Source organism: Trachemys scripta, chromosome 7 (assembly GCF_013100865.1).
Source record: "Trachemys scripta elegans isolate TJP31775 chromosome 7, CAS_Tse_1.0, whole genome shotgun sequence".
NCBI classification, from domain to species: domain Eukaryota; kingdom Metazoa; phylum Chordata; order Testudines; family Emydidae; genus Trachemys; species Trachemys scripta.
This window is the reverse complement of record NC_048304.1, coordinates 21,972,375-21,999,898: the sequence shown is the minus strand read 5'-3', so window position 1 is coordinate 21,999,898 and position 27,524 is coordinate 21,972,375. Positions and strand designations below refer to the sequence as shown.

The 27,524-nt window shown below is 50.9% G+C and overlaps 1 protein-coding gene across 5 annotated transcripts in view; it reads left to right on the top strand.

Annotated features, from left to right (window-relative positions):
* PLXNA1 (plexin A1) overlaps nt 1-27,524 on the top strand; it is a 327,351-nt gene that overhangs the window by 182,299 nt on the left and 117,528 nt on the right. For all 5 annotated transcript variants that reach the window (XM_034777199.1, XM_034777200.1, XM_034777202.1 and 2 more), the window contains exons 5-8: nt 3,659-3,759; nt 7,773-7,896; nt 10,877-11,030; nt 12,571-12,670. In XM_034777199.1, the coding sequence (XP_034633090.1) occupies nt 3,659-3,759; nt 7,773-7,896; nt 10,877-11,030; nt 12,571-12,670 (479 nt within the window). The remainder of the gene's footprint in view (nt 1-3,658; nt 3,760-7,772; nt 7,897-10,876; nt 11,031-12,570; nt 12,671-27,524) is intronic.

Genomic DNA, 27,524 nt, shown 5'->3' with positions numbered 1-27,524 from the left:
GGCTGCCTCCCTGTCATTGCCCTGTTGCAGTTCTAAGGCCTGGCTACCACAGCCTCCCCTTGGTGGGATATTTGGGGGGCAGCCGGACAGATGAGGGCTTTGCTCAGTGAACCCCAACAGGAGGGGATTTATTGCTGAGTTGCAGTGTTTTTCACAGCGAGGATAGCAGGACATTAACCCTATTGTGTTGGGTGCTGTACAGACAGATTGGAAGGAAGTGGGTATTATGACATTTGTTTTTGCAGCTTCTGTCTCTTTGCTGACAAAGCAAAGAACTCTCTTGCCTTCTGAAACCTCCTCCCACCCCCGTCTTCTCCTTTCCTCAATAAAAAGAGCTCTCTTCCATTGCAGCCTGGTGTTATCAGGGTGTTGCTGGAAAGTAATTAAATGAACAGTTGTAACAGAGCTCGGAGGGCCAGAGAAACGAGGGGATTTTAATCAAATCTGGAGGAGCAATTAATAAAGAGCTTGTAACCCTTTAAGGCTAACTCCTGCTGTCACATATTGGAGAGTGCAGGGGTCTGGCTAGCATCTGAAATGGGCATAGAGGGCTGTAAAATGCTAGTCCGTTTTCCTAAACTCTGGAGAGTCCATTTGTTCATTGTGCTCCACAGAGGTTGGCTGGATTGCCAGGATCCCCAGCCATTCGCCTTTCTCTATGCCAGACCTGCCTTTGATTCCAGTACCTGAGCCATCTTGGCAATGAGCTTGGTGGGGTCTCAGTCTGGTTCCTGCTTGTGCATCACAATCCTGGCATGACATCCGTTATAATCTGGAATAGTTGTCAGCCTCATTCAGGGGAGGCCCTTCCGTGTGTGTGTGTGTGTGTTGGGGTGCTGCAGTTCAGTGTTGAGGGGCATCTGTAGAGGGTGGGGGCCCAGGACTGGAATAGCAGTGGTGGGCTGCTGGTCAGGATTAAGGGGTGTCTGTAGAGTTGTGTAGGAGCTGTGGGTCAGAGTGGAGGGGGATTGGCAGGGCTGTAGGAGGAGGGCAGGGCTGGGATAGTGGGGTGATGGGGGACTGAAGGTCAAGGTTGAGGGGCGTGTCTTTGCAAGATGTTTGAGAAATGTTGGACACAGCACTAGAGAGGCTGTGTCTGTGCTGGGTACATTGGCTCTCTTAGGTCCCTCGTGAGCTGTTTTTCTCTCTCAAGGTTCAATAATTCTTGATGGAAATAATGTAGCTTTTCTTAGTGCCTTTGCCTCTGGGCTGAAATGAACTCGGTGTTCCATTGGCTGCTGGGAACAGATACAGAGCAGCCTTGCCTGCCCTCCCTCTCACCATTGAGCTTCCTAAGGAGCTAAGTGTGTGGGGCCCACTGGTGCAAGTAGAGGTGTTCTCACTTGGTCCAGGAGTTTCCAGCCTCTCTTCCCCTTCTTAGCTACCTGCAGGGGAGCTCAGACTGGTCCCCACAGGAGACTGTACATTAGGTGTCGAAGGTTGTAGGGCTCTTTCCAACCACGCTAGGTGACCTACAGGCCATTGAAGACCAGGTTAGGCTGGTAAGGGGGGAATGTCCTACCGACCCTGCTCCTTTTAAAATCTCCCCTCTTCCGTGCAGCTGCATGGTTGGCATCTGGCCGTTGTCCATCAGGGGCTGTAAGCATGTTAGCCTGTCACAGCTGTTACTTATGGAATGCTGCTGCTCTTTGGAACATCACTGATGGCCGCAGCAAGGAAGGCCATGGCTACACTAGGAGTGCTGTACAGGTATAGGGATATCAATGTACCGTAGCAGCAAAGTGCTGCTAGTGTAGCTGAAGCTATACCAGCAAAGTTGCATTTTGTACCACTATAGCGAAAGTCCCACACATGAGCAAAACGAGCTATATGGGCGAAAGTGCAGCTTGGCTGTATAACTGCATCTTCACTAGGACCTCTGCCCATCAGGGGTCCCACCTCTTCACACCCCTGACTGACTGAGTGATGCCAACAGAAGTCTGTAGTGGAGACCTGGTCTAACTGTTGTCCCAACCTCAGGATTTTGCCCTGGAGTGATGGGGAGGGAGAAAGGTCCTAGGGAGGTTGTGGAATCCCTGTCATTGGAGGTTTTTGAGAACAAGTTGGACAAACACCTGTCAGGGATGGTCTAGATTTACTTGGTCCTGTCTCAATGCAGAGGGTTGGACTTGATGACTTCTTGAGCTCGCTTCCAGCTCTACATTTCTATGATTTGATAATAAGGAGAGTGAAAGACAGGGACATCTGGCTTGGGAAGGAGCCAGGTCTGCAGCTCCCTGAAGCAGGGGGCAGCATGAGAGTTTTCCCAGGGTTGTGCATTTGGGGCCCATGTGCCCCAATGCTTGGGATACATCCCTGATGCCCCCCTATTGGTGTTTGTGGTCATGCTTATATGGGCTTCTTGAGGGACAAGAAGGGAGCTATTTATAGGGTTGAAATAACCTGCGGTCTAGTGGGCTTGTGGGACTGCTATTCCTGGAGACCAGATTTCACCTCATTGACCCCCGAAGTGCTCCCTGGGGGCATTAAGCACGAATAAATGCTCACCCAGGTCCTGCTGCTCTTTGCCTGAGACTGAGGGGAGGGCACACTTGCCTCTCTGGTCTCAGCACTTGTAAAAATCAGGTGTCTGTACGTTGCCCCTTGATCCTAAATCTAGCTGCTTATCTCTGAAAGCCCTGCCCTAGGTATAGACACTGCCAGCCTAGGCTCAAGTCTTGAGGCAAGGTGTAGTGTTAACAGGCCCTCTAGGCCTTTATTAGGAGAGCCACCTCTGTGCAGCAGCTGACCCCAGGCGCTGTTGCTGACTATCTAACAGACACCCCCACATATGGGCAGGGAACTCCGAGGGCATCCTTCACCCAGGATAGCAGGAGTGGGGGACTGCGAGGTGCCATGCTGCCTGCGTGCCCCAAGCTGTGGGACTCTGGGTACGGTGGAGTCAGCGAGGGCACCTGCGCACGTCATGTGCTCACCATGGCTGCACAGATGGGAGGGGGAGGTTCTGTGTCCTCCCAGCCACAATAGCTTGTACAGGGGTGAAAACTGGGCTCCTAGCCCCATCACTGGATTCATAGGCACTGAGCTGGCTCTGGGGAGCACAGCATGAGATAAAAGCACAGGAGACGGGTCTCTGCCTGCTGCCCCACCGCTCTCATCCCTAGCCTCAAAGAAACACTCAGAGCACCTCAGGTCTTCAGCTCTGGGCTTGAAAGAAGCCTGGGGCTTGCCCCTATATTTTGTTAACCCCTTCATGTCCAAAGGTGGGGCTCTTAACACAGTGTGGAGTTAACTGGGCATGGGATCCGGCACCATGAGGGGAGTGTACCCTACAGCCTTCCCTTAATCATGGGCCTGAGCCACTATCATAGTGTGACCCACCTTCTCTTCCTCCCTCCCTCGCTGTCACTCATTCCTGCCTCCTTCCTCCTCTCCCTGTCCCACTCCCCTCCCACGCCCCAGTTACCCATTCCATCTATCCTGCAGGATCCCCGCATCTCCCCCATTCTCTTCTGTCCTCACTTTCTCCATGCACTGGTTCCATCTGCCCCCGAGGCTGCCCCCACTCCGTCAAGCCTGGCCCCCTTTCCTGGTGTGTGTTGAGGGGTTCCCCAAGAGGTGGGTGGGTAGGAACAGGCTGGCCTGGGGCTTTCTGATGGGCATGTTCACGATCTGCCCGTCTCTTTCTCTCCCCCAGGTGACACGAGTGCCCGTGGAGAGCTGTGAACAATACAAGAGCTGTGCGCTGTGCCTAGGCTCCAAGGACCCCCACTGCGGCTGGTGTGTCCTTCATAACGTGTGAGTACGGCGGGCTCGTGCTGTGTGTCTGTGTCCCAGCCCTGCACAGCTGCCCTCTCTGCCCGGTCACCTGCAGGGCTGCCCAGGACAAACACTCACTGCCTCCCCCTGAGCCCTTAGCCAGGGCTCCGCTGGGTCTCCCAGGACCAGCAAGGACATGAATCCCCACCCCAACGTGGCATAACAGAGCGCTGTTTCGTTGGGGGCTGAGCATGCTGTTGGATTTTTATTGCATGCCTTTTGCCTGTATGGATTTGTACTCTGCCCATCACCGTGGTATCTGAGTGCCTTCCACATTAAACAGATTGGGTGCCAGTCTGCTGCGCCTACAGGGACTGACGATAGGCCTTGCTAGAGCCAAGCGCAATACAGGCAGGGGCTGTGCCAGTGCCCATTGCTCCTCACCTGTCTTACTATCCTAGTCCTGGGCACTGTCCAGCCTCCCCCCGTTCCATTCCAGTCCTGGGCCCCTCACAGAGGGCCTCTCAGTGCTGACCTGCAGTCCCCCACTGTTCCCTCTCGAATCCTCACCAGAGATGCTGGCCAATTAGCCTTGCTTGGGTGGCTTCTCAAGGTGCTGTTGCTGAGATCTGTGGTACATGCTCAGCCCCTACAGCTGTGGTCAAACCCCAGCAAAAGGAAGAATAGCCCATCTCAGCGGGTGTGACCCTCAGCTTCCTCCGCTGTGGGTGGTGTCGCCACTCACTGACTCTGTGGAGCGTGTGGGTGCAGATGAGAGCCCTTCAGAGAGAGGCAGTGGCTGAGGGGTTGGTTCCCTGCCAGTTTCCAGCTGGTGGCAAACCAGCCTGGGAGATAAGGGCCCGTCCGCCTGGCTTGTGCTGTCTCTCGCTGGCTCCTCCGGCTGCGCTGAGTCCCCTGGAATGAAGTGGTGCTGCGAGGGTGATTGATGGCAGCCCACTGCGAGTCGCCAGCCATCTAGTGCACGGAGGATTCTGAGTGTCAGATCTGCCGGGTGGCTAAGGATTAGACATGAAGCTTCCCTCCCTGATGGGCAGGAGCTTTCCATCCCCCTGCAGCGCACATTAATGCAGGCCACACGGCAATGGAGAAGCTCGCCCCTGCCGCCCTGGCTCAGCTGTTCTCCAGCCCTTCTGGGCTTGGCAGCTGCTGGGGCATGCAGGGTGCTGGAGTGTCGGAGTCTGGATCGCCCCATTAGCCCTTTGGAGTCCAGGGCATTTCATCCCTGTGGTGACTTTCCCCTTCGTGACCAGACGATGGTGGTTCGGAGCCTGGTGTGAAATGAGTTGCCGGGGCTCAGCCCAGTCCTGAGCAGACCGGTGCCCACAGCACAAAGCTACCACCATGACAGGCACTAAGTACCCTCCTTGTGAACAGCCTCAGCAGAGTGGTCACGGACTGGGAGCCTTGGAGTCACTCTGCAGCACGGGTGGCAGAGGGCGTGGGGAGAGCTTGACCTGACACTGACCCTTGCCTCAGTCTCCTACGCTGCCTCCAGCAACATCTGCTCCTAGGCAATGCACAATGGGGCTAAGCCTGTAGTGGGTGACGGACTCGGGGAGCTAATAGGAGCTGCCCATCTCTTCGTGCTGTGATGTTTACACTAGTTTCTCTCACACACATGCAAATGTGCCTGATTTCACTATGCCATCTAGGCCGGAAGTACTGGAGCTAACCTCTTTGCTACTCAGGAGGCCTGTGGAGAGCAGGAGCTTTACCACTCAGAGGCCCTGTTCCTTAGCTCCCCGCTGGCAGCACGAAGCCAGTGTCGGTGGCCAAGGCAGCTGGCTGTGCTGTTGCACGTCGTGTGATGGTGCAGCTTGGGGAGAGGCAGCGGGCACAGTCAGACTTGCACAGAGCCAAGACCCCATTGTGTGCCAGCACCTTAGCAGTGAAGGTGGGCTACAAAGTGCAGACAACGGGTGAGAGATGCTGTCTCTTGCCTTTTGCACTGTTGGGCCTCTCACCTGGTGTGTACAGCGCAGCCAAAATGCAGCACCTCAGGCGTGGAGGGCAGCAGTCAATGCCCAGTGGACAAAGCCGTCTTTCTCAGTGTGCCATGGGATCTTTGATGTCCATGCGGAGCAGGCAGGAGCTCAGTGTCTCCACTCTGAAGGACCCACATGCAGTAACCTGCATGGAACCAAATTGATTGGCTCTGAAGGGCAAAAGGCTGAGCTGAGCCTGTTGGGATTTGTCCCAGTGGCTGTGAGGGGAGCTGAGGCATTACACACCTGAGCCATAGTGTGGTGAGCTATTCCCTCAAGCTTCCAGTCAAGCTGTAGTGGCCCTGTGGGGAGGAGGGGGTAGGCAAGAAGCAGAGGGAAATCGGGGAGGAGAGACCCAAACATGGGATGTGGGGCAGTCCGAGGGAATTTCTGCCGGATGGAGCCAGTGAACTCCTGGCTGGGGGCCTCACCCGGACCTTCCTTTTCCAGATTCGCTGGGCCTCATGCCGTCCAAGGGGCAAAAACTGACGCCGCTCTCTCTATCCCCAGGGTAGATTTCAGGTCAGACCCAATGAGCTGGGCAATAGCTCCCCCAGCAGCGGCACATCCTGCTGTGGTGCACATGTGGTCAGCCACAGATACCTGTGGTTAGCAGTGATGCCGGCACAGCTGCCTGGATAGGCGGAGAGGCTAAACCACAGAGGCCCCTAACTCTGCCCTCCCTCCCCACCTGTGTCTGACAGGAATCGAAGTCATAGTGTTTCAGAGGCAAATCACAGGCAGGGAATCATCCCTCATCCGCACTTACTGTGGGGAGGGGGCGGTGCTAATGGGCTGTAATTTGCTCTGGACAGCTGGGTGGGAAGGCCTTTAACCTGGCAGCCAGGCTTCCAGAGCTCAACTCCATGTGCAGGAGGGATGGGAAAGTGGCATGAAAGATAGAAAAACCAACACAAAGTTGGGGATTTTCTTTTGGGGGTTGGAATTGAAAATCACCTTGGAAGCGTGTCTCTCCCTGTCAAAGCTCTGCCTCTCTAGCCATGCAGAGTGTTTAATTAAACCCTGAGCTGCCGTCTCCCTCCATGATCCCTCGGAGAGCTGGAGGGCTGGGAGGTGGATGGGATGGAGCGTATTTCGGGGTCTCCAAGGTACGGTGTGGCACTGGCATCTGCTTGGGATAAATCACCCAGATTACGGCCAGGATCTTGAAATGCGTCCAGGCATCTTTTTTTTTTTTTTCCCCCCTCCATTTAATTAAACTTTTCCCATAATGGAATAATGCTGTTGCAGATAAAGGGAGGGAAAGCAAAGGGAAGTTCTTTGAACTCATTAAGGGGAAGCAGTGCGTCTTGAAGGGGCTGCAGAGTGGGGAAATGGCCCCCATGCCATGAGGGCTGGTAATTCCAGAGCTCCTTTCTGAGAGATCTGGTGATGTACTGGGAGGAAAGAAGCACTTAGAGCGTAGAGGAAAGATGGGGGGAGCTTCAGCATGTTCTGGGGGAGCTGGTTGATACTGGTGCAAGGGGAGGAAGTAAGTTCGTGCACTATCCTCTGAAGACCTGAGTCCATAGCAGGGTTTAGGGTACAAGTGGAAAATAATTTCTCAGGCCACCACACGATTAGACGAGAGCACCATCAGAAGAGCTGGGGGAGAGGGTTAGACTATCCAGGGCATGCTGCACCGCTGGGGTGGCGTACGTAGGCTGGAGTAGCTGGTTGGGGTGCCTTGGAAGAGAGCGGTGGAAGGGACCCAGGACTAGAGTAGCCGGGGGTGCTGCCCGGTGGGTGTGATACATCCTGTCCAAACACCTGCTCTGGGATTGGCTGTAGTTGTTCAGGGATTTAGGGGGGCTCCTGAGCCTGTCTGTAATGTGATGTCCATTCTCCATCCCACCCTGGTAAAGCTCTGACCTGTGAGTTTGCAGCATGTGGGTCCTCTAGTTTTGGCCAGCCTCTGAGCTCTGTGTAAAGCGCAGTGTCACAGTAACTCCCCGTGACTGGCCCTCCCACAGGTTTGGGTGGTGCTTAGCTCTGAGCTCGGGGGATTCGCCTTGTCCTCACTGTGGCTGTTTTATTCCTCTGCAGCTGCTCGCGGAAGGACCGATGTGAGCGGGCTGATGAACCTCAGCGCTTTGCCTCAGACCTGCGCCAGTGCGTCCAGCTCACCGTCCAGCCCAAGAACATATCGGTCACCATGTCTGAGGTCTCGGTAAGCTGCTCAGCATGGGGATGTATAAGTGTCACCCGTGCTAGCTTCATTTTGGTGCTGTGGCAAAGTGAAGGCAACAATTTGAAATAAAAATGCAGTATCAAACAAATAGAAAAAATGGTAAATAGATAGTGATTGATTATAAATTACAAGTTCTGAAATCCAGAAAATTGATAAGGGAAGCTAAAGACAGGGTAAAATCCATTCCTGGCAGGACTAGGGCTAATAAGGATTTCTTTAAGTATATCAGGAACAAAAGAAATCCTGGAGATAGTAAAATTGTTAATAATGATGCAGAAAAGGCAGAACTGTTCAATAAATCGTTCTGTTCTGTATTTGGAAAGAAGCAGGATAATGTACTCGTATCACATGAGGTTGATGAAGTACTTTCCAGTCCATTAGTAACTAATGAGGCTGTTAAATAGCATCTACTAGGGATAAGCATTTTTAAATCGGCAGACCCAGTTAACTAGCACCTAAGAGCTGGCTAAGGAGATCTCTGGCTCACTGATGTTAGAGTTTAATAAATCTCTGTTATATAGGGGGAAATTCCAGAAGACTGAAGGAATGCTCATGGGCCAGTATTCAAAAAGGCACACCAGAAAGGGCTATTGTGATGACCTGCTTCACTACAGGCTGCTTAGCTTGACATCAGTCCTGGGCAAAATAATGGAAAAACTGATATGGGATTCAACTGATAAAGAATGAAAGGATAGGAATATAATTAATGCTGGTCAACATCGTTTTATGGAAAATAGGTCTTGTGAAACAAATTTGAATCCAGTCTTTGATGAGATTGCATGTTTGGTTGACAATGGTAACTGTGTAGATGTAATATACTTAGATTTGGTAAGGCATTTGATTTAGTAACACACAACATTGTGATTAAAAATCAGCACTATACAGTACCAATAAAGCACATGCAAATGGACTAAGGACAGCTAACCAACAGATCTCAAAAAGTAGTTGTCAATGTGGACTCACCATCAAATGGGGTTGTTTCTAGTGGGGTTCTGCAGGGAGAGACTCAACGCTATTCAGTATTTTCATCAGTGATCTGGAAGTCAATATAAAATCACTGCTGGTAAACTGTATGGAGAACATGCAGATTGACAGAGTGGTTAATGGTGAGGCCAGGGCAGTCAGACCAAGCAATCTGCATCACTTGGTAAGCTGGACTCATTCAAACAGACTGCATTTTAATATAGCCAGATACAGAGCTGTGCATCTTGGAATAAGGAGTGTAGGCTCTTCCTACGGAATGGGGGATTCCAAAAGGGAGTTAGCGGTCAGAGTGGACAGGCAACTCCACACAAGTGCCCAGAGTGATTCTGTGGCAGAAGAGGCTAATGCAGTCCTTGGGTATATGAACAGGAGAGTAGTGGGCAGGGGCAGGGCGGTGATTTCACTTCTGTATACGGCATAGGAGAGACCAATACTGGAATACTTCATGCAGTTCTGGGGTCCACGTTTTAAAAGGAAGTTGAAAAATTGGAGCGGGTGCAGAAAAAGAGGCATAAAAATATTTGAGGGCTGGAGAGAATGCCTTTTGAGAGAGAGACTTAGAGCTCAGTCTGTTTATCTCATCAAAAAGAAGTTGGAGTGTTGACTTGATTATGGTGTCTAAGTACCTTCACGGGGAGAAAATAACAGGTACTAAAGGGCTCTTTAATCTAGCGGAGAAAGGCATGAGAACAACCAATGGCTTCAGTGAAAGCCAGATAAATTTAAATTAGGAATCAGGCATACATTTCTAACAGTGAGGGTGATTAACAATTGGAATAGACGCTCAAGGTAAGTGGTGGATTCTCCATCTCCTGACGTCTGCAGATCAGGACTGAATGCCTTTTTGTAAGAAGTGCTTTAGCTAAACACAAGTTATTGGACTCAGTGCAGAGGTACCTTGATGAAATGCAATGGTCTGCGCTATGCAGACCATTGAGGGGGGATTTGATAGCAGCCTTCAACTACCTGAAGGGGGGTTCCAAAGAGGATGGAGCTTGGCTGTTCTCAATGGTGGCAGATGACCAAACAAGGAGCAATGGTCTCAAGTTGCAATGGGGGAGGTCTAGGTTGGATTTTAGGAAACACTATTTCACTAGGAGGGGGGTGAAGCACTGGAATGGGTTACCTAGGGAAGTGGTGGAATCTCCATCCTTAGAGGTTTTTAAGGCCCGGCTTGACAAAGCCTTGGCTGGGATCAGGGGCGGATCTAGTTTTTTTGCTGCCCCAAGCACGGCAGGCAGGCTGCCTTTGGCGGCATGCCTGCGGGAGGTCTCTGGTCCCACGGATTTGGCGGCATGCCTGGGGGAGGTCTCTGGTCCCACGGATTTGACGGCATGCCTGGGGGAGGTCTCTGGTCCCACGGATTTGGCGGCATGCCTGCAGGAGGTCCCCGGTTCCACGGCTTCGGCGTACCCACCGCTGAATTGCCACCGAATCTGCGGAACCGGCGGACCCCCCGCAGGCATGCCGCCAAATCCGCGGGACTGGGGACCTCCCGCAGGCATGCCGCCGAAGGCTGCCTGACTGCCGCCCTCGCAGGGACTGGCAGGGCGCCCCCCGAGGCTTGCTGCCCCAGGCATGCGCTTGGAGCGCTGGCGCCTGGAGCCGCCGATGGCTGGGATGATTTAGTTGGGGTTGGTCCTGCTTTGAGCAGCGGGTTGGACTAGATGACCTCCTGAGGTCTCTTCTAACCCTAATCTTCTATGATTCTGTGCAGGAAGTCAGACTAGATGATCTAATGGTCCCTTCTGGCCTTGCACTCTCTGAATCTCACCTCCTTCCTTGCCCCCGGAATTTTCAGGAATGAGCGAGTGTTTGCTTCCGGACTGGGGGCCGGGCTCCCCTGCTGGATTTCAGGGAGCATGTGGGTACTGTTCCTGGCCTGGCCTGTTGGCTGAGCTTGGTCCGGTTGATCAGTAACAAGTTCCTCTTGTTAGCTGATTCTCTGTGTGATAGTTCTTCCTCCTTTCCCCAGCTGGTTCTGCAGGCCTGGAATGTCCCCGATCTCTCCGCCGGGGTAAACTGCTCCTTTGAAGATTTCACAGAGTCCGAGAGCCGCATTGAAGACGGGAGGATCTACTGTAGCTCTCCATCTGCAAAGGATGTGATCCCCATCACCAGGGGCAGGGGTGAGTTTAGGAACCACACTTGGTCCATGTCACCTTTACAGTGGCTGCCTGACATACCTTGCAGGACTTTCTCATGGAAACCACATGCAGATAGGAACTGGGCTGGCCATCGGCTTTCCCCTTATGACTTAGTTCCGCACTTACCGTAGTGATGTAGACCTTGAAGCCAGCGAGGAGGCATGAATGTCTGGAATAGTTTGCCGGCTGTTCAGCCATCCCCAGCTGTATATTTTAAACTTACATTAAAAGCCCTGCCTCTTTCTAACTATCTATAGCTTAAATGTGTGTGACAGCCCCCCTCTCCCTCTCCAGATAGAGGAGAGGGGTAAAGTCTGTCAATACACATGTGGTCAGGGTGTGGACATTCAGACACTCCCTATTGCCACACACACACACCATCCCTGCCCCCTGGGTGAAATTAGCAGTGCTGTAGTCTCCCCAGGAGAGCAGTGCGGAGGCCCTATCAGTTGGGGCATTTAAAGCTGGCCTGGACCAGACATGAGGGAATGCCCTGTCAGGATCCGTCCTGCGTTGGCCCTGGGGAGATGTCTGGGTGAGCTAGCAGGTCTTTTCTGTGTCCAACGGTGCTGATGCTGTGGTGCTGGACGTGCAGCAGTGGGAGAGACTGTTTCTGTTCTCTGCGCATTTGAATGTGCATGTAACTGAGCAGCCATTTGTCTCAGGGATAGAGTCAGGGGCACATTCCAGTGGCACTGCTGGGGAGGGCCGGGGGGGGAGCAGGCCAAATTTCAGTGAGTGGCACGGTGACTTGGGGCAAGGGGTCACAACGCTAGTCAGATTTGGCCCAGCCATTCCTCCTTCTGGGCCAAATGGTGTAGTGACCTGTTACACAGAGAGGCTGTCCCTGTATAGCGGCACTCAGGGGAATCCGCCAAGAACTCGGCTCCTGGAGGCGCTGGTTCATACGCTGTGTGGGTAAGAGAGGGGAGACTTAGCTAAGGAGGGGGTAGATGCTTCATTGTGTTCTGCCCTCACCCTCTCCCGCTTCTTGGGCACAGCTGCCTGTAGAGGGCCCGAGTGCCTGACTGTCAGTCTAGCATTGCAGTACCCTACAGGGCTCTGTGGCACCTCATTCCTTAGCACTAGAGCATTCTCCAAACAGGCTGATTTTGCAGCAGACTCCACCAGACTCTCTTGCTGGCCTAGACTGTTCCAGTATCTGGTTTGGGGGCCCTCCTCAGCCCCTCACCCTGCTGCTACCATAACACAACCCAGGGCGTGTGCGCCTCTGATCCCCCCCCTCCAGCTGCGAGCACCGTGCAGAGCAGGAAGCTGGAGGGGTACTGTCCTCTGAGCCCTGCCAGCCAATCAGGAGGCTTCCTGAAGGAGAGCCCTCCCTTTTTATCTCAATAACTGGGTGATTTTGTTAGCTATTTGGGGTTATTTCGCGCCTCAGTCAACCCCCACATGCTCGCTCGCTGCTGAGCCACGTGCTCGGTTCCATAGGCCTCTCTCTGATCCATGTCCTATGTGCCCGTGGCCCCTCTCTGAACAGTGCATGCACCTTGTTCTCTTGCAGGTGACAAGCGGGTGGTGAAGCTCTACTTGAAGTCCAAGGAGACTGGGAAGAAGTTTGCTGCTGTGGATTTCATTTTCTACAACTGCAGCGTCCATCAGTCGTAAGTGACCTGGGCTGCGTGAGTGCGTTCTGGGGAGGGGTCAGAGTAGGGCATGAGAGACGGAGACAGGCAGAAGCAGGCAGGGAGAGATGCCAGCTATGCACCTAAGAAACGTGTGTAGACAGGCCCAGAGGGTGCTAGTTGTGTGCTATGGCTCACTGGGATTTGGGGTAGGATTGTTGGCAATCTAAGCCATCTGGTCTTCCCCTTAAGTTTGGTGTAGCGAGGGGGCAAGGACTGGGTCAAGGCCCTTGAGATCAGGGGAAACCTCTAAACAGTCATGCTTTATAAATCCATCTCATCCTTGTTGTGCAGCTAAGAGAGCGGGAGTGGGAGTCCATTCCTGCTGCTTCTCCAACAGAACTGTTTGCAAACTTCCAGTCAGACATACCTGTGCAATCTCATGGAAGGTCATTGTGCTGCGCAGGTGGCACTCAAGACAATAGGGTGTCTGTGAAGGTGTAACTTGGCCTGCAGAACCAGGAAGGGAAGAGCCCACAAGTGTGACATTCTGAGTCTACGCTGGGTTTGCAGGACTGGCAGTTAGATAGCCCCCCGCACCCGGCCAGTTTCTTTACTTGTAAACGAAGCGCTTGGACCTGGAAGCAGGCGTGAGACAATAAACATGGAGCCCTACAGTGCCTCTTTTCTACAGTCGCTGCTCAGAGCAGAAGCTCATTTGAAAACTAGGATTTTCTTTTTGGAAAGCTTTGGAAGAAACAGGAACGAGTTGGATACTCACCAGAATGCAGACTCCTTAGCCATTCCTGTGACTCAACCTCCTCTTTTAGGAGCTGAGCATCTTGTTACTCCTCCGAACAGTTAACGTGCAGGGCAGGAATGACTTGGCTATGCAGAACTCATGAAATCCGACGGTTTCCTAGGGCTGTTGGCTGGCAGGTTGGGAGGTTCCTGCGAGGCTGCATGGAACATCCTGCGTATGGTGGGGCGTTTGCCCAGGAGTTGTCTAAGTGGAAGTAGCCGTGGATTAGGTTTCTATCCAGACTCTTTGGAACCTTCTTTAAATGTGGATCTACGGGGTCTTTGAGCCAGGCTTGTGATAAAATATGGGGTGGGATATGTGGACTATTGGGATATGCACTGATGGGTGATATACCCCATGCTTAGATAGTATGGCAATAAGTGTAGAATGCAAACTTTAGTTAGAGAAGAATCTGGGGTGTATTTGGGCAAAAAATTCAGAGCTCAAGAATGTGAGTGGTTCTGTTCTGCCAGAAACCCTGTATTCAAGAGACAGGGTGATCAATGATTCCAGCAGAGTGAATGTCTGGCAATGTGTGTTGGAAAGTTTCCTGCAGAAGAGTTTAGCTCCAAATCAGAGGGGCAGCCTGGAGCTCTGCTACAAAAAGCCTCTTCAAAGACAATTCATCAAACAAGCTGAGTTTTCAACTTTGATCAGGGAAAACGCAGTTGAGATGCGGGAGTCCCAGAATGCTGCCTGGAAACCTGCAGTGAATATTCAGGCTTCAGCATCTGGGGCGGCTGGTGAACAGGAGAGCCTGAATACGCCTATCTGTACCTATCTGCCAGGGAGATGTCTGGATCCAAGCGGAATTGGGAAGGGCCTCTGGGGCATAAAGGCTGGGCATCAGAACAGAGCAGTCAGGACTGTGAGGTGGATAGTCGAGGCTGTGATGTACAGACAGGAATGCTCCCTCCGGGTATTTTGTGTTGGGGAGGTGAGGCCGGTCCCACCTCTGGCAATTTGGTACTACCTGCCACTTCTTCAGAGAGCAGATCTTTTCTCCTTTGCAGAGGGAGGGGGAAAGAGAGTTTTAAAACTGGACTTTCTCTCTCACCTTGACCCCAGAGAAGAGCTCTGTCTCCCTTCATGTCGTGAGATTTCAATAATGTGAGATCAGGTTGGGCTGGGGAAAGTTGCATGACATTATTTTGCAAATTTAAAAATCAGGTGTGATTTTAAAAAAATAAATCAGTAAAAGAAACAAGACTTTTAACTACAAGTGGCATCAACCATGGCCAGATTGGGGGCCCATCGTCTTGGTCTAGAGGGGAGAGATGCTGAGCGAAGTGGCATTTTATTTTATGGGCATGACGTAGAAATAAAAACCCATAACAAAAATCCCTGCCTGATTTATTACCAGGTTGAGGTTTGATTTTGGATGCATTATTTAAAAAGGCTAATTATGGATGCATTAATATTTATGGGCTCTGGGTTAGAGCTGATAGAAAAGTCCTTGTTCAAGGCTGTTGAACATTTTTATTATTTTCTTTACGTCAAGGATTTTAGAGTTTGGAGGCAATTTTAATTGTGTGCCCTGCAGTCAAGTCATAGCCAAAGAACATGACAGTATCCAGGGTGATGCAATACATTTAAATACCATTTGCAGACAGGTGGCTTTAATGGATCTCTTCAGAGTTAATAGCCTTTTGGATCCAGGTTTCATATTTTGCAGAGGAAAATCTATAAGTCAGCCTGATAAATTCTGTATTAGGAACAATGTGCTTTTCCACAAGGCTAATGTTTTAACTGTCTAGTTTTCTGATCACCATGTATTATGTTTTACTTTTACATTTGGGCAGCTTCACTTAGGTCAGGAGTCAAGGGCCTGAGTGTTGAATCATTCCTCTGCTTGAGGATTAAAAGGTTTGAAAGATTTTCAAATCATTATAGAAAGATAGAAGAATTGTGGGCCAGCTGAAATTGGAGTAGCTACAGGGAAGTCAAATGAAGTTCCACCAATTTACACCAGTGGCAATGCTGGCCCAGTGTGTTCTCAGCAGAGCTCTAGAAAGGCACCGACAAAATTTGCAGCTAAAATCCATTTGTAGATTGTGGGTCTGGTCCTGCCATGCACAGAGAGCCCAGTTCATGCATGCCAACAGGAATCAAAGGCTCTCTGTGCATGTTCAAAGGGCCCTGGGAATCTTGGTCTGGCTGCAGGGGAGACTTGGATAGGGGAACAGCATGTTGCCCCCCCACACCCCCTCCTTTTTATTTTTAAGTGACCATAATGAAAATGAATCATCAATAGTCAAAGATGAGCTAAAAATAACTTGTTTAAAAAGTCTCTCCTGTGAATGTATCTTTGAGAGAACAACGTAAGGGGACTCTATCCTATTTCTCTCTGATTTGTTATCTTAGAGCTTTGTACTTCCAACCAGCACCCTAGACATGGGCTCCTCTCCCCGATAGATTAGCATAACCAAATCTCTAATGGATTTCACTGGCATTTCTCCTTTCCCTGGTTATAGGGAGCTCTGCTTGGGGGGCTTAGAAAGTCTTTCCCTGCATTACTGCTAATCACCTCAGATGACGACAGCAGAAAGAATTTTAAGCAATCTCCTTTACTTTTCCGCTTTGCTGCTGCTTGTTTTACTCTTTGGACCTCCTCAGCTTGGGGGAAGGGAAACCTCAGACTGGTCACTTGCACTTTCTATTTCTGGTGGGTTGTGTTTTCTGTTTCTCCAGCGTAGTGCTGCCATGCTGGGTTTTCTGATAGCCCAGGGGAATGTTGAAATCAACAACCACAAAAGGCTGTTTATATTGAAAGCTTTTTAAAAAATCCATGAAAACATTTCGACTGGTGTTAGGTTTTTGTAAATTGCCTCTCCTCCCCCTCTCTTACATTCCTTTCCAACATTTACAATCTAAATCTCCTGATGCCGGCTACAATTTTCATAAATGGTTAGTGTTTTACGGTGCCCAACTTTAGAGGCCATAAAAGGGCCTGATTTTCGTAGGGTGGATGAAAATCAGGCCCTCTAAGGTGTCTCAAGTCGGGTACCAAAATCCCTTGAAAATCTTGTCACAACTCCCTTCAAGGAGGAGGTGAGATCTTGATCCCACATCTGGACGTCATTCAATCCTCTTTCTCTTGTAATTTCCTCTGGTGCAGGCACTCCCTTGGTGGCGTAGGGCAGGCATAATGGCCCAGTGTCACCGTCCCCACACAATCTCTGGCACAGGAGTATGCTATGGAGTGGGTCAGGGTGGGAAGAGGCCTGTTGGGGCTGGAAGGCTTGTGCGAGTGTTCCAGCTATTCTGGGCTGCAGAGCAGCCTGTATGTAGCTGTGGGAAGTTGCCGTAAGGTAGAACAGCCAGTAGTGCTACTGTAACATGTGCCGAGGTCTGGGCTTAGCGTTTTGCCCACTGCCATCCGGAGCTGGGCCTCTTGCAAGGTGCAGGTGGGAATCAGAGCCCTGGTTTCCAGTATAACTGCCGCATTACAGCGTCACCAGGAAAGCAGACCTTGTCCTGAGCATCATCGGGCTTGAATTAAAATAGAAACTAGCTAGGTTTGCTTGAAAACAAGTCAGTTTGTGTTAGCGACAAAGATAATGCACCTTATTCCTGATTTCCGTAGTAACTTCTTGCAAGGGAAGGACACTGACAAGGAGACAGGTGGGGGATTCTCAGTAATGGCCCCTTTGTAATGGAAGCTCTGGATTTCCACGCTCCAATTAACAAACAGGAATTGGGAGAGGCTTGGAGTCCTCCTGGTAAATCCGAGACGGGAGGAGGAGGGGGTTAGAACTCTCTTTTATAAATGCCCCCATGAGTTAATCTGTTTTGACCTTGTCAATATTTTCCAAACTGCTTTGAGAGGGGAGAGCCGTGACAGAGCCTCGCAACGATTCTCTCCTCGCTCTGCTTTACAGAGAGAGGAATCACCGTGACACTAGGAATTGGAGGCCTATAGCACCTCTCAATACAGATTATCCAATTCTTACTAAAGTGCTGTTGACTGTTGACAAGGTTGCCCCACAGCTGATTTTTCAAGGCCAGTCCTATGTGACATCTAGCAGACGCTCTATCCTTTCAGAAAAAGCTGCGACAAGACGACCCGGGCTCCTGTTTGTTAAACCTAGATTAGCACAGAGTGTTTGACTATGTACTTGTTCCATGTGCTGGGGGCGTCTGCGGTTCTATGTATAGTGACTAGATAAGGCTGAGCTTTCCCTGAAATGCCTGGGGGAGGCCTTTGAGGTAGTTAAGGGGTAGCTAGTTAGTGCTCTTAGTGTGAAGTCTGAGGCTAGAGCAAGCTGTCCTGAGCCCACGGCCCTGTGTTTTCACAAAATCTTTGGCTGAGAACATACAGAGTAACGCCGGGCCCTGTTGCACTCCCTAGTACCATGCACATTTCGCCATGGAAAAGGGATTTAGTGACTTCTCTGACAATGTTTTCTCCTCCCTTATCCTGGATCACGAGGAGGAAACTCTATGGGTGGTGGGATCCGTTCATGGAGAAGAGCTGGGCTGATGGGAGACATATATCAGCTTTGAAAAGCACAGAGTAACAAAATGTAGAGCCCCAGGCTGGATTCTGTTTCTGGGGTTTTTCCTCTGCTGTGGGGATTCTCCTTAAAGTGTGTGTATGGGGAGGGGGGAGGGTCTCTGGGGCAGCCATCAACTGTGGGAGCCCTGTCAGCACACCTATATTTGAGCCATGCTTTGTGGAGCAGTGGAGACCAAGAGCTGATGCGGAGACACAGACCCCCATACCGACAGTAGGGGTCTCCCACTGACCCTGGAATTCATGTGAATCCACTGGGTTTGTGGGCTGTCCATGTGGGCTGGTCTTTAGGTCAGGGGTGCAAACTCTCCCCCCTGTGATGGGATGATTAGGTAGGAATCTCCCCAGGGAGAATCTAATGTAGGTTCCTTCCCTGCTAGCCCTGCCCCTTGAGGGTTTTCTGTCCCGATCAGGTGCACACTGTTTAAAGGCTACTCCAGCTGCTTTGATAACCCAATTAGTCATTCTGTGTCCAAACGTATGCAGATGACACGGCCCTCCTTGTAAGCGTTAACTCCCTCGTCAAGGTCTTCTTCAGGAAATTGAGTCCTCTTTAGAGATAAAGACATAATGCTAGGTTCCCTTATCGACTTGAATAGGGACTGTTCTCTGGCTAGGTAGATGAGTGAGAAATCTGCCTTGAAAGTGAGTTGGGAATTCCGGCGAGAGAGAGAGAGTGAGAGAGCGAGCTCAATATAGGAACACACTTCTGAACGGACATCTCCTCTGAACTCGGACGTCTAGGAGGGGGAAAATAATAGATATGAGAGCGGGAAGGTACTGGCAGGAGGGCTGGCCTGTAGGAATATAGGGACTGCTGGACTGGATCAGAGTAGGGGCCATCCATAAGAACGGCCATACTGGGTCAGAGCAAAGGTCCATCTAGCCCAGTATCCTGTCTACCGACAGTGGCCAGTACCAGGTGCCCCGGAGGGAATGAACAGAACAGGTAATCATCAAGTAATCCATCCCCTGTCGCCCATTCCCAGCCTCTAGCAAACAGAGGCTACGGGCACCATCCAGTCCAGTGTCCTGACTCCGTTAGTGCCCAGCCCCAGCTGCTTCAGAGGAGGGTAAAAGAAACCTCCCTTGTGGACAACCCAAACAGATTTGTTCCAAGTATTTCGTTGGGGGGGGGAGGGGGGACTTTGGAATCTCTGGGTCAGAGCTTCCATTGCGGCTTCTCTCTGAAGGCTTGAGCCAGAACCGGAGGGACTCTGGGGGGAGGTTTAAGGGACATGGGGACTAGTTCCTCAGTTTCTTCATTTCGATAAACTGTGCAGAACATTTGGGTTTTAATAGACATTTGTTCAGACTCACATAGGCACCTGTGCAGAGATGAATCCATTACAAAGCAGCAGCCCCACTAGCATGGAAACCAACTCCTCCCATTGGCATAGGGGAACGGAGAAGGTCAAATGGCATAGGGAGCGTTGTTGTAGCCATGTCGGTCCCAGGATATTAGACAGACAAGGTCTAATCTCTTTTATGGCACCAACTTCTGTTGGTGAGAGAGTCAAGTTCTGTGTAAACTCAGAAGCTTGTCTCTCTCACCAACAGAAGCTGGTCCCATAAAAGGTCAAATGGTGATCGGGTACCTGATCTGGATGGATGGCAGGATTTTGGAAAGTCACAGTGGGGAACTTGGTTGATGGAAGTGGGATGGCAGTTTGGATTGGGGAAATCACGCCTGGGCTCAGACATACCCATCCTCTGTGTAATTCTCTTATGCGAGACATTAATGCCATCAGGTGCTGGCATAGAAAACAAGGAGGCCCAGAGCTCTGCCCTCAGGTGGTGACAATGGTGGCCCTAAGCACCATCAGTGGTCAATAACTGAATCCCCTAATATCTCCCAGCAAAGCTGTTCTTTCTTGGAGCCTGCACCACACTGGGCCTGTCTTCTGAGCTCCCCCTGTTGGCTGTGTGGCAGCAGACTGCCCAAAAACCCTACGCCCAGAACGAGGGCAATGTCTGGGGTGATACTGGTGCACAAAGAAGGAAGCGAAGCAAAGGAAGCTGGTTTCGTTTCTGCTCCACTAGCCCTGGGGGAAAGGGAGAGGGGGGCCGGAGTTGGTGTTTGTCCGATGGGGAGGCAGGAAAATACATTTTATTTATTAAGCTTCTTTGAGGGCATCACAAACAAGAGGTCCAAACAATACAGAAATGGCCGAGCACTGTAACTCTACCACAGCTGCAGTCGGGCGTCCTTCTAACTTTAGGCATGTGAATGCTGCTGCGGTTGAATAGAGCAGCCCTGTCTCACAGGTCAGGCTTTTGTTATAAGTCTCCATTAGGCAAATGGGATTTTAATGCATTGCTTCAGGGGCCGGGTGCTGCGTGGCAGTGTAAGGAAGGCAGGGGCTGGGCTCGCTGCTAGCATGTGAATCACTGCAGCCCCTGCTCACTGCCCAGCCTCTTCCAGGCTCCTCACCCCGCTGTTGCCTTTTTCCTTCTTTCTTTTATAGCTTAAAACTAATTGTGTTCCTCAGGAAAGTGTCGGCTGTTGGTACTTGCTAGAGCCAGGTGTAGTATGGACAGGTGTTGTGCAAACTCTCCTAGCTCTGCTCGTGCCCCGCTGTCCAGACCTTTGGTCCCCCTGCTGTCCCCAGCCCAGACTTCCCACATGGTTCTGCCCGTGCCCTGCAATTCAGATGCGCTTGGTGCTTTACAAAACAAGTACAGATCATGTCCCCGTCCTGCAGATCGTATAACTTAAGGGCCTGATTCTGCAACTTTTACTCCCAGTGAGTAGCATTTACTTGTGTGAGCAATCCTACTGCCTCCAATGGGACTGTTATGCTACTTGTTTGGCGTAAGGGATGCAGAATCAGGGCCTGAGTTAAACCGACAACAACATGAGGAGCTGGGGGGACCCAGCGGTGTAGGGAGGACAAGGGCAAGCTCGATAAGTTCCCTGGGAGAATAATGTGCACATCTTGAGGTTTCTTTTTTTAAATCTAAGGCTTTGGTTGAAAGGCCTCCTTGAAGCTGCGACTTTTCAGGAGGGACTCCGAGAATGGGAGGGAGGGGGTGTAGTGAGCAGGGTCAGGAGGGAGTTCCAGATATGGGGCAGCACGAAAGAAGGTGGAGGTGAGTTCAAAGAGGCATCCACAGAGGCGGGTTGGGTTGAGAAAAGAGAGTGGCGTGGGTGTAAGGGAGGTGAGAGCCAGCCTGCAGTGCTCCTTGCTCTGCCAGTTCTAGGTCTCTCTTGTACCCTGGTGAGTACGAAGAGGGCTGGCAGTTTGGTGACATGGACAGACGTCTGCCACAGACTAGCAGGAGACTGCCCAAACTCGTGGGGTTCTGTGGGGGGGAATGCCATCAACCCACTGATGACTCCCACTAGCACAGGCCTCCTCACACCACCCCCCATCAGTGTGTTCTGCAGATTAATGGAAGCAAAGCACAAGGCGCTTGCAATGCAACCCCCCTCCCTCTCTGCTGCCACTCCAAGTGTAGGCTATAATGGAATCTAATATTTCTAAGGATGTATCTTTCATCCCGAGATACAGTCTTAAAAGTAGCTCGGGGGATCTTAGGAAGTCAGAGGGAGCTGCTATGCGTATGCAGATGCTGTTTCCATCAGCACAGATCATGTATATAATTTTCCTTTCCAGTGAATCTCTCTTGTTCTGTGTGTGCTCGTAATAGAACTTGCCCCCTCCTCCCCTCATCTCCCCATGGTTTGCTCCATATCCTTCCTCCAGGGCCAGCTTGTGTAGAAATCACTGCTCCAGGTAGTGCTCCCCACCAGCATGGCTTCCTCCTAGCACCTCGCATGAAAGAGCCCAGACTGCTCACGTCAAACACCTGCCTCTTCCTTTCGCTCGCTTTCGGGGAGCACCTTTGGCCACCTTCACCCTGCATCTTCCTTCCTTCCTTCCCGCTCTCTACTTATTTCCCCGATCAGGCTTATCTCCCCTCTATGGATTCTTGTTTTATTCTCTACCTTCCCATCTCTTGGTGCTCTAAGCTGGAGATAAGAGAAGTGAGTGGATTTGTGCCCCAGGCCATGCACCTACCAATATAATGGTGAGGTGCACTCCGTGCGTGGGGATAAGAGCGAGTGAAGGTGAATGAGGAACGATGCCACCCCATCAGACACGATGGAAAGACTCCTGTTGCTTCGCTAGGCTTGGACCAGGCCCTGGGACAGCAGGAAGAATGCCATGGGGACTTGAGCTGCCCGCTTCTAAACTGGCTAACAGGAAACTGTGTCCTGATGTTGTGATCCACAGGTTCTCGGACTGGGCTCTGTGGAGCTGATTGTGTCCTAGCTGGGATTTCAGGAGTGACGCTTTCTACTCACTATAGCCTTCTGTCCATATGGCCTGGTGACTCTCCTGTGGTATCCAGAGACTTCCTTGACTCACTAACCTCAAACACCCCTCTGCACTGCCACCTGGTGCTCCTGTATCAGGTGTTTCTCTGTGTAAATTCAACAGTGAGCAAATTCACAAATGACCCCAGAATTGGAAGGAAAGTAGCCCAGCTGTGCTGTCACCTAGCGGGGGCAGCAGGCCATGAGTGGAGACTCTGGCCTCAGTCCCCTACTCAATGCTGCTCACTCCACCTCTCTTTCTGCAAGGCTTTGTGTTTATTAGGGTGATCCTCATTGTCTGCAGACCTCACTGCTCTTTCTCTAGGTGGGGGACCTACAGCCATGATGCACCCCAGCCCATTGTGGCCCCCTTAGAGGTTCTAGGGAAGACCATGGACATGGATCGTTTCATGACTATGAGCTCCTTGGGGGAGGGATCTGTTTGTACAGCACCTAGCACAGTGGGGCCCTGGTCTATGGCTCGGGCTCCTAGGAGCTACAGTAATACAAATAATAAATCATCATCATAATGCTCAGAGACCCTTAGGAGGCAAGGAGGGAGGGAGTGTGACTGGTAACGCTGCTAGTCTGCCTCCTGGTGGTTGCTGCCAATGAACCCAATCCCTCGGGGTAGGGGTTTTTTGCCTAACTTGAGGTCTTTGCTGAGTTCGTCTCCACTCATGTGGCACCTGGCTCCACCACTTGGAGGAGGCAGGAGAAATTGCTGGTGAATTAGTCATGGATAACATGGCGGCTAAGCTGCTGGGGGCTCTGCGCCTGCATTTGGGTCTGTATTGTGTCTCCAACATAAATAGTTTCCAGCCCGGTTTGGTTGGTTGCGGAACAGGTGCGATAGGGGAGTTGCTGTCTGCCCCAATGCCTAAAGTTTAAGGGAGGGTGTGAGGGAGATTTCCTCCAGTTATCAGGAGTGATGAAAGCTTTTTAGTTGATAAGTGACGAGAAATTAAAAATGCCTGACGGTGGGAAGCAGGAGAGAGACTGCACAGATGGCAGCATGCTGCCGAGCAACCTGCCACTGCATCGGGAACAGACAGTAATGACAAATGGACACTTCAGGATAAAACCTCAAACACGCAGTACAGCCTGACATTGGGCAGAATGCGCCTCTCTCACAGGCACAGCGGAGAGCTCGGGCTCTTTTGTGTGCTTTGGCAACACCAGGGATCCAACTGGGCCAGTTTGCCGTGATTCATTGAGCCAGTAAGTTTTGCTGCTAGAGGTATCTCATCTCTAGAATCTCAGCTTTCATGATCTTCTCTCTAGCACTTGCTTCCTGTTCTGAAGGTTGTTCTTCATAACGACAAGTGCGAACTAGTGCAGTGGTGTCTGAGTCTGCAGACTGCTTGGAAAGTTAGCTCTGGGAGAGGTTTCAGCTTCCCATATTCATTTCAAAGGGTATTATTAGTTCTAACACCTAATCGTGATCATTTACATTTCAAGGCTGCTAACTGTTTCACTGCTGATCAAAGCATGCGAGGAAAGAGAGGGACAGTCAGAGATCAGTAATCAGCTTAATTTGCAGCAAGGAAGATTAAGGTTAGATATTAGAAAAATCTTTCTATCTATAAAGATGGTTAAACACTGGAACAGGCTTTCTAGGAAGGTTGTGGAATCCCCATCATTGGAGATTTTTAAGAATAGGTCAGACAGACGTCAGTCAGAAATAGTCTAGTGATACATAATCCTGCCTCCGCTTGTGGGGGTGGACTAGATGACCTCTTGAGGTCCCTTCCAACCCTAAATTTCTATGATCACAGTGATAGGCCTGATATGACAATGTAGATAACATGGTTTGTACCATCTGGGTCTCATTCTGGCATCATGAATGGGAGAAGCTTAGGCCGCAAGTGGAGTTCAGGAGAATAGAATTACTCATTTATTGTCCCAGTCTGACTCCTGGACTTGCCAAGGAAATATTGCTGAATGGAGGGGAATTGGAATTGAAAGTGACTAGGGTAGGCAAGGCTAACACATGCCAGAACTGTGTTGAACTCTGTTCTAGTTTAGGTTCCCTAGTGCTTGTGTTCTAGCTGCTATACGTTTTATATAGAGTTTGGCCAGCCAGTCTTTGTTAATCAGGGCCGGCTCCAGGCACCAGGCTAGCAAGCAGGTGCCTGGAGCGGCCAATGAAGAGGGGGGTGGCACGTCCAGCCGTTCGGCGGTGGGGCCGTCACTCCCTCTCGGAGCAAAGGACCTGCTGCTGAATTGCCGCTGTAGAATGAAGCGGCAGTAGAGCTGCCGCCGCTTGCGATTGCAGCTTTTTTATTTTTTTTTTCTGCTTGGGGCGGCAAAAACGCTAGAGCCGGCCCTGCTGCTAATGCCACTGTACACTAGGGATTAAGTAACAGTAACCATAATATAATTAAGTTTGATATCTTCATAGTGGAGGGGAATCCTAGCAAGAGGTAACAATGTCACGCAGAACTCCAGGAACCAGCACTTTAAACATGACTCTCTTAGGTTAGAAAGAGCCTGAAGGTATAAATTAGGAAATTAAAATCCCTGGAGGCTGCTGAAGAATAGGTTATTAGAGTCACTAGAAATAAGTCTGTTCCCTGGCAGATGAAGAGAGAGCCACCAGGCCAGCGAGAGCCCAGTGTGGGTAAATGGTACGGTACACATCTTCACTCCAGCCTAAAGTATAGCTGGGGATACCGGAGACCCAAGTTCCTGTAAACTGCACGGCACCCTATTTAGCGCTGCACAGGTGCTCAGGGAACCCTACCGGGGACCAGCCACAGCTGGGGGAGGGGCACCCCTTCCCCAGCCCTAAGCTAGACCGACCCCCAACCTGCCACAGCCAGGGCAGCGCCCTGGCCCCAACTATGCCGCAGCCCGGACCTGTTGCGGCCGGGGCACCCCTACCCTAGGCCAAACCCGGATGGGACGGCACGGCCTGAACTCCGCCCCAAACCCGGGCAGCCTGGACCTGAAAGAGATAGGAAGAAAAGACTGCTTAGCCTTGAAGTTAACATGGGAAAAGGCTGTATGTGGGACACAGATCCCTAGGTGGAGTCCTCCTCTTTGGTCCCATCTTCTCCTTGCCCAGGGCATACCACATATTCCCCAGTGGTTTTGCAGCCTCATTTTAAATGTCCAGAGTTATGGAGGCTTGAGAGACTATGAAACAGTCTGAAAAATCTCATGGCTAGGAGATGTTTCTTCATATTCAGCTTGTATTTGCTGGAGCTCCATTTCATCCTCTTATTTCTGGTTGTACCGCTGGGCCACCCAAACAGTCTACTCTGCCCTCAGTGATCACCCCATCAGGTGCTTGTATCCAGGAACCCCTTTTGACCAACCTCTCCAGGGATACTGCTTTACTGCTTAGATTAATTGCCAGTCCCCATCACCCGGATAGCAGATTTGTCTGCCTCCCTGTCCCTGCTTGAGGGAGGATAGGAGCAATCCTTTTGCTTTGTTGTTTGTTTTTTTTCCGCTCCGCACCACCCCATCAAAGCTACTGGAGATAGGAGGCTACAGCTGTGCTTTTAAGTTGAATATCTGCAGCTGAAATAAAATTGCATATATTTGCATAAGGAGCATCTCAATTAACATATTTGTGGGTAAAGCAACAAGGGCTGTTCATTTGGAAGTGAAAACGTGAGCGAAACATGGAAATGACTTCAGCCCCTTTGCAAGCAGCTTAATTAAATATTTCCTTAGCGTGTGCGCATGGATTTAAAAAGCTCCTGCTGTATATGTAATGGGGTGTGAAACTCCAGAGCAACGAACTCCGTCCCTGCAAAGCCCCAGGTGTGTGGATTTGTACAGAAGCTGCCTGTACCTTGATCTGTCTAACCTGGCATCTATGTCATACTCACCATCCTTGTGTTATCCCAGCATCTCGGAAGTGACAGCTCGGCGGGGGGGAGGGGGAGGAATTCAGCGTGATTCCTGAATTGGTTGGAGCCTCCTGTTTGGGAGGCGTTCTGTCTGTTTCCTTACATTTCAGATCTAGGCTCTCCCCCTCCCTTCCACCTCCTTCACCGCTCTCCCTGTGAAAGCCCTACAGGGGGCGCTGTCATGGAAGCCTGACTTGTTCAGAGCTGGGGTTCAAGGATAATCGTTCCACTCTAGGCAGTGCACCGGTCTCATTCCTGCCAAGGGCCCTGTGTACCTAAGGCTGTCCCTGTGTTTCCATGTAATTGCTGGGGGCCCAGCTCTGCTCTAGTGGGGACAATGGCAGCAGGACGAGCCCTTTGTTGGGGTAATCTATACTGTGCCGGTGTTCTTTCCTCCCTCTTGGTTGTCTCCCTGCCTCCCCACTCCGCCTGTCTCCCAGTCAGCAGGCCAGATTTCGTTCCATGGGATGCTCTTGCTTCTTGTGGGCCTGGCTTGAGAGTAAGAGTCCTGGATTAATGTAGGGCCTTGTGAGGTTGTGACAGCACCATGTCCTGAAGGAGCCATGTTCTGATGGAGGCAGCTGTTGTGGTGTCAGGACTCAAGTGGTGCAGACCTGAATTGCTCCCTTCCCAGTGGAGATACGCCCCATGCCAGCAAAGCACTGAGCTCCTTGGTGATTTGATCCTTGAAGCAGTGATCGTGTCAGTGACTGTTGTTTGGTGTCACCTAGAGACTCCCCGTTCGTTTATTTAGCTACTTGTTCTGCGCTAAACAGCTATTTAACAACCACATTAATATCTGGGTGATGGCTTAGAGCTGGGATTCTGCCTGTGTTGAGCCCTCTTGTGATGTGAGATCGCCATCTGTACTAGAAATACTTTAGAGACTAACAAATTTATTAGAGCATAAGCTTTCGTGGACTACAGCCCACTTCTTCGGATGCGAAAGCGTATGCTCTAATAAATTTGTTAGTCTCTAAGGTGCCACAAGTACTCCTGTTCTTCTTTTTGCGGATACAGACTAACACGGCTGCTACTCTGAAACTAGAAATACTTTGTGTCAGCTGATCCTGGACCTGAAGCAGGCTGTTAAAGCACTTCTGAAATGTGTCTTACAAAAGGGTGGTGGCCTTGTCTAGACTAAGAGAAATGGTGTCTCTGAAGAACATATTAGCTGTCACATTTTAAACAAAGTCCTGTTTAAAAGTGTGTTAGCACCAAGTATAGACGGGGTTTAATACCTTGGCAAACATGCTAGCTGGGTGTGATCAGCCCTAGGCTGCGTGAATATGTAGCAAGGCCAAAATACCATCAGATTAGTAGAATTCTTCCCAGGTGAACAATCCCGGGGGTGGTTTGTAAGAGCCAAGGAAGTGTCAGCAGGC